General features: G+C 29.5%; 1 protein-coding gene across 2 annotated transcripts; it reads right to left on the bottom strand.

Annotated features, from left to right (window-relative positions):
- Positions 1 to 528: 528 nt before the first annotated feature.
- Positions 529 to 4,605, bottom strand: LOC108341022 (PAP-specific phosphatase HAL2-like). Of its 2 annotated transcripts, none has more exons than XM_017578626.2 (3): positions 4,058 to 4,605; positions 1,575 to 2,262; positions 529 to 1,053 (listed from the first exon to the last, which is right to left on the bottom strand). In XM_017578626.2, the coding sequence occupies exons 1-3, from the start codon at positions 4,443 to 4,445 to the stop codon at positions 750 to 752; spliced, it is 1,380 nt and encodes a 459-aa protein (XP_017434115.1). In that variant the 5' UTR covers positions 4,446 to 4,605; the 3' UTR covers positions 529 to 749. The 2 variants fall into 2 exon arrangements, with proteins under 2 accessions (XP_017434115.1, XP_052734844.1); XM_052878884.1 differs by lacking the exon at positions 4,058 to 4,605 and adding an exon at positions 3,031 to 4,015.
- Between the last annotated feature and the right edge of the window lie 8,527 nt (positions 4,606 to 13,132).

Genomic DNA, 13,132 nt, shown 5'->3' on the forward strand with positions numbered 1-13,132 from the left:
GACAACATTGTGTTGAAATCAATTTTCTAATGTGTAATACATAAACAAAAATCAATTTATTTAGAATCAATCCACGTAGATTCAAAACGAATTTTACAAACACAAATCCAAACACCCACGATATCAAATTGATATCAGAGCACTATTCACATTGATGAGATTGTGAAGTCGTACTAGATCGTGTACCTGTGGAAAATAGAATGAAATTAACCGTAAAATGAATTCTATTTCTGGTTAATAAGTTACCATTCGGTGAATGCCTTTGATAGAAATGTCAAAGTGGCAGTTCCAAATATATGTATTCAAAATTAATCGAATCACCGAGCAGACCAGTTTAATGTGTTCATGTGCTCCTGCACTCTTGCTGGGGGACAAAGTGACATATACAACCAAGATAAGTAAATCATCTCCTAAATTTATTTTCTGTTTGATATTTATAATGTCAAATAACATGGATGCTACCAGAAGTTAAATGATTGTATAGCATATAAGTCCATGAACCCTTCTCAAGAAGAATCACTTTCAGTACATGGCATTCAGGATGATGAAATATTATGACAATTTAGCGTTATTACAATGCCAAACAATAGAATTGTGAGCTAAGAAATTCGTAAGTTGTTAGCAATACATAAAAAATAACTGGTGAAGCATGGGGATATGTAAGATGTAATGTAGAACAGAAAAAGAAAAGATGGATCATTATTAACATTATTTTCAGTGTATACGTATATAAGTTAATTGAAGCAGCCTCAGAGGCCAGAAGAGCCCCAGCTAGCATCAACTGCATCAATGATCTTTGCATGTAGTGTGGCTCCAGAACAAGCAACTATGCCACGATCAAGGCCTTCTAAATATAAGCCTTTTGAGAAGTCTAGGGGAAGTCCTCCTGCATCTGTTACCATCCCACCAGCTTCCTGTATGATGATAACACCTGCAGCATGATCCCATATTTTCTCCTTGTAACCAGCCCTTGCAAATTTCATGAAAACCTCAGCATCCCCACGAGCTATTGCTGCATACTTTACCATGCTGTATACCCTCAACGGTTGTTTCCTGCACACATGACAGAAAAGTGATATCTTATAAGTTAGAACCATGGTAATAAATTTATGTTATCTCTGTGCCTTCTTCCTGAAGGTATTTTAAAATTTCCTTTTCATAGAGATAATTGTTAATGTAACTAGTTCTTTAAGTAAGGGATATGTAACCACTCATCACAATTTCTGCTTTCCATCAAAGTTAATAAAAGCCTACAATAACAGGTAGATTGGACCTTAGTCAAGAATCTTAAGTTTTAATATGCATCCAGTACTGATTTAACTAGGATACTTGAAAAATAACAAAAGAAGATAGCATAGTTCCATGTCAATATATCTCTGTGCCGGGATGGTAACAATAGTAATAAAAAACAGTTTTCTTCAGTTTAGTATTTAGAAGTCCTTAGATAACAGTGGGGAACTTGGACTTGTCTCCCTTTATATACAAACTATCTTGTAACAATTCATTCTTTCTGTAAATCTATTATGGTATACCAAGAGAGTGTAAATAGGAGATGGAATGAAAAATAAATGCACCTGAGACCAATAGTGTGAGCCAGCCCTGCAGTAAAAGAATGGCTTGAATTGGCCTTCTCAACTGGTTCACAGAAGGTGGCAAGTGCAGGATTGTCAATGGGAGAGACAGAAACTTGTTTTGCATGGTTTGGCCACACAAACATCTTATTGACATGGATCAGCGGTTGCATCCAAGCCTTCCCACTACCCCTTTTAGCATATAGTACACAACCTTTGTTCCAAGTTTCAGCTGTTGGAGGAGTCAACTTGGATATAATCCTATGATAGCGGTGATGATAACTTAACCATTCCTTCCTCATTGGGTAGTTAGGACATCCAAGAACACCAAGCTTCACTTCTCCATCCTCTATGAGTGCTAGAGCTACAGCATATTGATCTCCACGTACAAAACCCAATGTGCCATCAACAGGATCCAGTACCCAAAATCTTCCGGTGGGACCCCCCGTTGAGCTACAGCGACCAATGATTTCAAGAACATCTGAAGTTGAAAGAGCACATTTTGGCTCCTGAACTCCAAATCGAGGTGCTTCAGCTAGACATTGGTTCACAGTTTCAACCACAGCTTCTAACAGTTCAGATGAATTAGCTTTGGACAGACTTTGAACATCTTCTTCAGCAACAATCGAGACATTTTGACTCCCTAAACATTCTGACAACATCCAGCTGACAATTGCTTGAACACTCCAATCTGTTTAAGGGTACAATAGAAACGTGATTGTTGGTACGAATGTATCAATCAAACTTGAAAAGCTATATTTACTAAAAAAACTCAACAAAAGAAGCTTCAACCATAGCTATACAAAAGTTACAGAGAAATATAATGAAAAGACACACATGAATTGATATAGATCTTTACTTTTGCCAATGTGACTATGATATGACATCGGATCTTTACAGAGAGAAAAAAGAACATGTAATGTGATGACCTTTAATATGAAAATAATGAATTCGTGACTAATTAAATATATTTCCCATTTGGAAATGTGAAATGAACAAAGAGAAAGGTCTAGCCAGTAAATTGAAAACTTCTCTCAATTTTTCCAATAGAGAACAAATTATCAACACTTTAAAAAGTAACCAAACAAGGTGTTTATTGGAGCAAGACTTACAGCCTCTACATGCTGATTCAGTATATCCACATTTCAAAAATCTCCTTGACTTCTAAAGGGATTACAGAGGTCTATTCTGCTAAAAACTTCAAACTGTCCTATCCTCATCCTTTTTTGTATTCACTATTTTGTTCTAATAGAATTTTGTTAACAAAAGGAAAAAGAGTATGTTTTAGATAGGATGAAGGGGAGAAGTAAGAAACATAAGGAAAACCAAATATCCCATGAATCTGAACTGATTCGACCAATATTGAGGAAAAATAATATATTGATATGTATCAGGTGTACAATACAGTTCAGTCAAAAAGTGGTTTACTTGTAGAACAAGATGAGGTTACAGAAATCACCATGTAAATATTGCAGAATATAAGCCAAAATTGAATCATACGGCATTCGACCTGGAAATTACATCAAATATGGAAAAAATTGTGATCGTAAAAGATTATTGAACTAGGCATATATCTCCTGGAAAAGATAAATCCTATGGAAGTTCAACCAGCTGATAAAGCCAAGATATGAACTTTCACTTATGCCCTCTGTCTCCTTCTTATTGGAAACCACTTTCTGTAATAAAGAGTACTACTGAGGTTCTATCCAATCTTATACCCTTTTGTTAGCATTATTATATTTCATAGTTTGAAAGGCACCTTGTTTTCCCCAACCATACTGTTTCCCTACATTAGAAACGTGAATCTTTGAAAATCCATAAATCTTCCTAATTCAAATGTCACTTTCCACACCAATGACTTTGTCTTGACTTAAAATCAGTTTTGAAAATAAGTATTGATCTGGTTATGTTCTCGCTTATCAGACAACTGAGACAAGGTTTTTGCATTGCTCCCTTTTGGCGTTTAAGAACCAAAGAACAAGCCACTTGTCATAATTTGAATGGATTTGCACACAACTTGGCAAAGCCGCAATGTGAAGTCTCCTAGCTATTCAACAGACATAAGCTATATTTCAAACATATATATTGACTAAAGTTAGTATCTTACATTTACCTGCCCGCTAGTATGCTACTACTTTCTAAAACCACTAATATTTTAGTCTCTCTTTATTGTTTTTTTAATTCAAAACTATTGGTGATTTTCAATTTTCTTTAATTAATATTTCACAGACAAAACCACACATTTACATCTTACATTTCTTAAATGCTTCTTAATTCGTATAATAACCTTAGAAGTACCATAATTACCTCAAAGTTATTGCCAGATAGCATGGCATCCAATGCAGAAAACCAGGTGGCAAAATGAGTTAAACCAAATTTGCTTAGAAAACATCTTGATTTGGGAAAACAGGCATACTTAAAAACTAGCCCCAGCAACAGAAGCAAAAAGCTTTACCAAAATACTGAGTTGAATAAACTGCATTCACCTGCTACTGTAACCGGAGAATTATCATCCTTGGACTGCACCTGACGATGATTGGTGACAGACCCAGTGTCGGAAATTATACTGTCCTGCACTCTCTGGCAGAGGGAACACGCCATCTGCACTGCTCTAACAGCCACCTCCAATTCCTTGGAATAATCCTCTGATAACTCAGGCAAAACATCCAACCTTTTCTGCTGCTCCTCCTCCATCACGGGAAATTTTGACACAAAACCAATGTGCTGCTTTGAGAGGTTGTTGGGCACTTTATAGTTGGAGCATGAAACTGGTTGCTTCACTGCATGCTTGGTCTTGGTCACTGTGAAGACATCATCGTACCCTTTCCCCATACGTGGGATTTTTGTACCAAAGCTTGAAAAATATGAAGACATATCTATCAAGCGTCCAACAATTTCTCTTATCAACGTGAAAAAATGATTTTTTTTTATAATGTTGAAAGAGAGAGAAGCAAAAACAAAGTTGGATATTTATTGGTATTTGAAAGATAAATAATAGAAGCAGTGATGATAATGAATGAATGACCAACCCTATCAATGTCCAGATTTGACACTATTATGTTAGGGCTGCTTTTTGTTTTGATTTTTAGTTTTTGGGGTATCAATTAAAGTGGTTTTAAATGCTCTTTTTTAATATTCGATACTGACTCCTTTGTTGTTTATTGGATAAAGAGGTAAAGATAGATTTGAGTTGAGGTCTTTATCGTCATAAAATTAATTAACTCCAACACAGCCAAAGAAAACAGCCTTCTCATCATATCAATAAATAAAATAAAACAGAATTGCATAGTGGCATTAGTGGCAGTTGGGAGATACATTTAGTGACAAAGATCCTTTATCATTCAACTAACCCTTAATAATGGAGTTTTCTGAAATGGCAAAACCTATTTGGTGATGTCATCCAATTATACTACACTTTTTCAAAATCTTCAACTTTATTTGAATAATGCTTTATACCTACGCGCTTCTGAATATATCTTTTCTTCAACATGTGAAAACTCGACCAGAAAAATATTTCTTTTCAGCAACACAGACGTCAAAAACCAAATAATAAACTAAAACAAACTTATATGATTTAATACAAAAACCAAATACATAATCAAATAAATAATTAATTTAATTATGTTAGGTTGAATTTGATCCGATACTTAAAATACTCAAAGTATTTGGGTTGAGTTAGATCACTTTTAAATTCATATACCTATATAAATGTATGTAAATGATATTTTTCTTTTAAAGTTTAACATGATTTGAATATATTAATATAGAAAAATATACTTTATAATGGTTTTCATGGAAGTAGAAGCAATGTTCCCATGCTTCGTGCTCATTACAATTGTTTCTCAATTGAAATTTGATCTAGTAGCCCAACATTGGGGGAGCTTCTTAAAGCTCTAACCCAATACAAAGAAAAATTAATATATAAATAAAGGATTTTTTTTTAATTTTATGTATTTTAAAATTAATTTAATATTTTCTTGTATTGATATATCTTATCACAGTAAATTCTACTATTTGGAATTATTGGCTAAGTACATTATTTATATTAATTTTGAAACTCCATTTCTATCATGAAAGCCCAAATAAACACGAATTTAATTTGTTGGGTGTTGCTCTCTCCACCACCACACCTTTCTTCCTCCAACTCCCCTTTACTATTTTGCCCTTAAATAAAATTTTATTTTTAGGGTTAATTTTTTTAATTTTATCCATTCACAACCTATTCCACTAATAACCTATTTTAGTTCCTCCTACATGAGTAAAATATTTTTTTTTTATTTTAACATTATTTTTCTTCATCTCTTTCTTTTGTCGCGGTGAGATACTACAAGTTGTAAATGTTGGTGGTAGTGGAAAGAATTATCAAGTAGTCTCCCTCTCGTGGTGCAGTGTCGCTCTCCTGATGCAGTGTCGCTCTCGTGGTGCAGTGTGTGGAGTGATGCAGTGCGTGTGTTGCTTCCTTAAGGTGTGTTTTCGAATAAACCTTCAAATAAAACCCTAAAATAAAAAACGTAACTTTTAAACGGTGACATCCTTCAACGGATGTCAACATCCGTTTAAGGAAAGAACGGATGTCAACATCCGTTTAAGGAAAAAAACGAATGTCAACATCCATTTAAGGAAAAAACGGATGTCGACATCCGTTATTTCCTTAAACGGATGTTGACATCCGTTTTTTTCCTTAAACGGATGTTGACATCCGTTCTTTCCTTAAACGGATGTTGACATCCGTTCTTTCCATAAACGGATGTTGACATCCGTTCTTTCCTTAAACGGACTCCGAGTTACGTTTTTAATTTTAGGATTTATTTTATTAGTTTATTCTTTATTTTGGAAATATTTTAATAATTTAATTTAAATGTTTTGATTTATTATTTTTTAATATATTTTTAATGTATTTTAATAATGTAAGGAAAATGAAGAAGAAAGAATCGTATGAGGAGAAGTGAAACGGAGAAGACAAATAGAGTTGTAAAGTAAAACAGAAGACAAATTGTTAAACGAAATTGAGAGATGGAAAGATTGAGTGCAGGGAGTAAAATAGGAAAACTAGGTTTGGAATAAATTAAAATAATAAAAATAAAAAATTTTAATTTAAGGATATAATTGGAATTAAAAAAAATTGGAGAGGTGAAGGGAGAAAGGTGTGGTGGTGGAGGGAGCAACACCCTAATTTGTTTTACTCAGTTTTTTTCTTATGCTTTGAAGTCTCCTAACATAAAGAAGAAGCTTAATCATTTAATAACTTATTCAATTCCTTACCTTTTTTAAATAGAAACAATTAGATAAACATTTGTGGTGGCACATGGTCTTTCATATTCGTTAATGATAAAAAAAATTTAATCTTAAATTTATTTTTTAATATATATATATATATATATATATATATATATATATATATATATATATATTATTGATGAAGAATAAAAAAAATATATTAATTTTTAAAAAGGTATAAGACAAAAGTTATCTGTGATAAGAATAAGATAAATTTAACTTCTTTGCATATTTTTAAACATGATACTAATAATTCAATTGTTACATTATATAGGATTTTTTTTTAAATGGGGATAATGTTAAATATAACTTCAAAACTATTTTTTTCTTAAGGAAAAACATATTTTAATACTAAAATATGTATTTTTATTATAACAGTGACAATTATTAAATATATAAATTTTGAATATATTAACTTGATCATTCCAAAACTTTTGATTAAGATATGCCATTGCATTAAATCAATATAAATTTAACACATTTGAATGTTTCAATGTGATTTTAACCACTAATCTAAACATATATTTAATAATAAAATTTAAAATATTTAATCTCTAGTTTAAAATTCTTTACTCTCTTTTTGAAACTTTTTGAAAAAGGAACAAAAGGTGTAACAAATACATATTATTAGATTATAAAATTTTGAATATAAATATATTTTTAATTATATAATCTAAAATATATAATTTGGTATTTTGAATTGTATGTTCAAGATAAAAATAATATTTTAAATTATACATTCTGAAATATAAAATAAAATTTATATTTTAGATTATACATTTCAAATTTTAAAATTTACATTTTAGATTACTCAATCTCGAATTCAATAATTTATAGATTTGCATATTGAAATTATATGTTGGAGTGTGTGAAAGGAAGAAAACACAAATAAGCCGCAACTGTAAGATTAGACCTCTCTCTGGTTATGCTGCTAATGTTGAAAAAATATATCATAATTTCAAGATTATAGTCATAGTGTCGTCTTGTTAGGTTAGAAAGATAAGGATGTTAAGTTTTGTAATTTTTGGGGCAATATGATGTTAAAGTTCTTCACATTTCTGAAATAAGCTATTATTTCATGACGTGGAGCATTTAGAAATTTCATGACGTGGAACATTTGGAAGCATGATCTCATCTATTTCTTTGCATGTAAAATGGATGCTACTCGATAATGATGTATTTATATACAAGCGTGATGTATTTATATACACGCACGCTTACGAGTTGATGTATTATACAAATTTAGGAGATGGGAGCATATGTCCCTAGATTTTCTGGAAATTTCATAGTTGATGTTGTTTCTATGTCGTATTTCTAAAAGTACTATTAGACCCGTCAATTTGGTCTCTCTTACATGGTTTGATCCTAATACATGTGGATTGAGGTCAGAAAAATTCACAGGGTCAAAAAGTCCCTCGTCGAAAAAGTCCACAGGGTCAAAATATCTTCAAAAGCTCTGTAGGTCAGGCACAAAAAAAATATAACTAACTCCTAATTTGTTACAAAAATAGTTATTATAAAAAATAAATTGAAATTTTTATAGAGGAGTGTTCTAGAATCAAGAAGCAAAAACAAAATGACAATATTTATTGAGTTAGATTCTCTAAGTATATAATTAAATGATCATTTTATAAATTTGAAATTTAAATATTTAATTTCGCTTTTTCTTAGGTTATAAGTCATAAATTAATTTTCTATCTAAAATTATCCTAATTGAAATTTAAAAGAGAAGATTTTCTCTAATTGAAGCTCTTAATTTAAAAAAAAATGAGGCTTCTTTATTTTCTTAGAAAGCTATTGAAAAAGAAATTAAATATAAATGATTTTCTTTTTCATTTTATACTCAACAAACCATGCTCATAACATAAATAATAAGTAAAAAGAAAAAACTCATAAACCTTCTGCAGGGTGTAATTGTATTCGCCCATAGGATTCAATCTCGTTTACTACTGACTCAAAATGTTTACATTTTAAATGTCATAAACATAAACATAAACATATATTTATGTTATGTGTTCTAATTGAAAGTTAAAAATAAATTATTTAATGTGTTAGTTAAAGAATTGAAACACTATAACATTTGTCATTCTTTGGTACTTTAGGTCTATTTAAAATTTTCATTTTTTTTATAAATTTTTAAGAAATTAACTTTTTTTTATAATATATCTTATGGTGACTTTGAGAAAATATTATAAGAGAAAAAAACAAAATAAAACATAAGTTTAATTTACACATAAAATATTAATACTATTTTTGATCCAAAAATTTTAGATAATAAATTTTTGAATTATTTTTAATTTTAAATAATAAAAAACAGATTGAGGGATATTTTAGAAGTCGAGGAAACAAAACAATGATTATTTTTAAGAACTGTAAAAGCAGTGCAAATATTAAATCAATTTAATATGTTATTATCTCTCTTTGGGGTTATTTTGATATTACTAATTATATATAATTTTCTAATAATTGGTGTCTGTAATATAAGACATGATTGTATTAAAATTGACAACAAAATAAAGCATTTTTATAATATTTTAGTAAAATAAATTTGTAATACTATTTAGTTGTATAAAATTAAGTGTGTGGTTTGTAATTGTTTTTAATTATTTAAAAAAGTGGTTGTTTTGAATATTAAATATTCTATTATACTATAATTAATTAGTTTTATTTAATAATTTGAAATAAGAAATCAATTACATGAATATAAAATTTAGCACTTTTAATAGTTATTAGGAGAATGTTGAAGTTTAGTTTAAAAAAAAAATTTAGTGGAGTAAACCCACCTTAACCCTGAACCTAACCCCCTTGAGAGAGGACTTTGGGGTTGGGACTTCTTAAGAGGAAGCTTTTTCAAGAGTGAGTTAGGACTAGTCCCGGGATCATGGGTCAAATTGACAGTTCTAAAGTTCTAAGTATTATATTGATTTTTATATTTTAAAATAGCAATTAATACATTTTAAAAGAATCTGGATTTGATATTTTATGAAATTAATTTTAATGTTATATATTCTTTTGTAATTAATGGTTATTTGTTTTATTAATCAAATATAATATTTTTAGTTTTTGTTTTTTCAGCGCTGCAGAGGCATGACTAGTCCACTAGTTCTTACAAAACCATCCATGCTCATCTATGGTCAGGGAAATGGCTGGGCTTCCCGTTTGGGCCTTGACCCACAAAAAGAGATCCAAAAGCTCATTCCGGTTTCGAACATTTATCATTTGCATCTCTATTTTCCGGCAGTTACTCCCTCCACTGCCACCGAATGCTCCTTACACCACCTTAACCCTGAACCTAACCCCCTTGAGAGAGGACTTTGGGGTTGGGACTTCTTAAGAGGAAGCTTTTTCAAGAGTGAGTTAGGACTAGTCCCGGGATCATGGGTCAAATTGACAGTTCTAAAGTTCTAAGTATTATATTGATTTTTATATTTTAAAATAGCAATTAATACATTTTAAAAGAATCTGGATTTGATATTTTATGAAATTAATTTTAATGTTATATATTCTTTTGTAATTAATGGTTATTTGTTTTATTAATCAAATATAATATTTTTAGTTTTTGTTTTTTCAGCGCTGCAGAGGCATGACTAGTCCACTAGTTCTTACAAAACCATCCATGCTCATCTATGGTCAGGGAAATGGCTGGGCTTCCCGTTTGGGCCTTGACCCACAAAAAGAGATCCAAAAGCTCATTCCGGTTTCGAACATTTATCATTTGCATCTCTATTTTCCGGCAGTTACTCCCTCCACTGCCACCGAATGCTCCTTACACCACCCCATATCAATTTTACCCTTCTCTAAAATGGATGTCAACATCCGTTTCACCTTCAACGGATGTTGACATCCGTCTATTCACATATTTTATATTTTAATTTATTATTTTTATTTAAAAAATAATAATAATCTTCAATGGATGTGGCGAGATCCGTTAACGGATTGCCACATCCCTTTCAATAAAAAACTTTAAAAGTATTTTGATTATTATTTAAATAATAATATATAAATTAAATTAATAATTATAATTTTATTAAATAAAATAAAATTAATTCATAAAAAATTAAGTAATAATTTTAAATTAATTAAATAATATTTATATATTAATTTAAAAACTTAAAAAAACTAAAAACTTAAAAAAAAAAAATCTTCAAGTGACGAGATCCGTTAACGGATTACCACATCCGTTTCAATAAAAAATTTTAAAAGTATTTTGATTATTATTTAAATAATAATATATAAATTAAATTAATAATAATTATTTTATTAAATAAAATAAAATTAATTTATAAATAATTAAGTAATAATTTTAAATTAATTAAATAATATTTATATATTAATTTAAAATATAATAAATTAAAAACTAAAAATTTAAAAAAAAAAACTTCATGCCCACATCCATTTTAATAAATTTTTAAAAAATATTTTATTATTTAAATAATAATACATAAATTAAATTAATAATAATTATTTTATTAAATAAAATAAAATAAATTTATAATTAATTAAATAATAATTTTAAAAAAATTAAATAATATTTATATATTAATTTAAAATATAATATAATAAAAAACTAAAAAATTTAAAAAGAAAAAAATTTTACGGATGTGTAACATCCGTATCCATTTTAATAAAATTTTAAAAGTATTTTAATTATTATTTAAAATAATAATATATAAATTAAATTATAATAATTATTTTATTAAATAAAATAAAATTAATTTATAAATAGTTAAGTAATAATTTTTAAAAAAATTAAATAATATTTATATATTAATTTAAAAACTTAAAAAATCTAAAAATTTAAAAAAAAAAAACTAAACGGATGTGCGGATGTCCCACATCCGTTGAAGAATTTTTTCTTCAACGGATGTCGACGTCCATTCAAGGAAAAAGGAGGGGTGTAGGAGATTTTAAGATATAAAGGATAATTTTGGAATTTAAAAAAAGTGTGGTGGTACAAGAAGCAATGTGTGGTGGTGTAGGGAGTAACACCCCTATTTTCCTAATTACATCTGCTCCGTCCTCCCACGTGGTACAATGAGTTTGTTTGAATATATTTTGTTTGTTGAACCAAAATACAATATCTAAATGTTAAAACGCTTTCATGCAATGGTGATAAATTTCCATATTACTATTACGTTATATTTTTAAGTTTATTGTTTTAGAAATTAACAAAAAAAAAAAGAGTTGAACGAAATTTGGCCTAATTATCACATATTTGTGATAAAATAGCAGAATATGAAATTGACCTAAACATGTTATATTAACATCACAGTAATACATTCAGATCAAAAACAGCGGAAACAAAAATGAAAGAATAATATGCGTACCTCCTGCCATTGCAATTTTGTAAATCTAAATATACACAGCTTTGTTTTCTAAACCTTAACTCACTCAAACTCGATGGTGTGTTTTTCTGAATAGAGGAGTAGGCTTAGTGATCAAAAACTGAGAGTAACTCATTCCCTTATATAAAGTCTGGCCATCACAGGTTTCAAAATAAATGGGATTTACGTTTAAAAATTAATAACTGCTTCATAACCTCTATGCAGTTAAAAGGATAAAAATAATGGCTTAATGGACCACTTTATGTTCCTTAAAAATAGGAACCAAAAATGCTATAATATTTATTTTATATTTAAAATAATGCTAACATTCTCCCACTTGGTCCATTTATCCAATTATTAACCACAACAAGTGACAGAATATATACGAGTCATGGCGATAGGTCCTCTGATAGTGAGTGTTATCTTCCATGTACCACAATATATATTTCTCTCAACATTAGCTCTCAACTTAATGCATAAACCATATGTTTATGCTAGATCAAAGCTAAATGATATCTTCTCAAAATAAATGTGCACAAAAATATATGAGAAAAACATCAAACTGAATAAGAGTTTCAATGAAAATAATAAATGTACTCGTAATGAAATTACATCGTGGAACCAAGTCCCATTTGCACTACATGATCCTTAAAATTCTTTGGTGGCATGCCTTTAGTTAAAGGATCAGCAATCATCAACTAAGTGCTTATGTGTTCAATGACCACTTTCTTTTCCTTAACACGTTCTCTGATGGCTAAGTATTTAATGTCAATGTGCTTACTTCGACATCCACTTTTATTGTTCTTAGCCATAAACACTGCAGCAGAGTTGTCACAGTACAATTTTAATGGCCTAGAAATAGAGTCCACAACTCTAAGCCCAGAAATGAAACTCTTTAACCATACACCATGCGAGGTAGCCTCAAAATAAGAAACGAACTCAGCTTCCATAGTAGAAGTG

The sequence above is a fragment of the Vigna angularis genome, chromosome 6 (genome assembly GCF_016808095.1).
Source record: "Vigna angularis cultivar LongXiaoDou No.4 chromosome 6, ASM1680809v1, whole genome shotgun sequence".
NCBI classification, from domain to species: domain Eukaryota; kingdom Viridiplantae; phylum Streptophyta; class Magnoliopsida; order Fabales; family Fabaceae; genus Vigna; species Vigna angularis.

Bases quoted from the DNA above. Each gene is read 5' to 3' on its own strand.
- LOC108341022 (XM_017578626.2), bottom strand. From the start codon at position 4,445: ATGTCTTCATATTTTTCAAGCTTTGGTACAAAAATCCCACGTATGGGG. The intron at 2,263-4,057 runs GTGAATGCAGTT...ACCCTTAAACAG, and splicing joins TTCTCCGGTTACAGTAGCAG to ATTGGAGTGTTCAAGCAATT. The intron at 1,054-1,574 runs GTGCATTTATTT...TCATGTGTGCAG, and splicing joins GCTCACACTATTGGTCTCAG to GAAACAACCGTTGAGGGTAT.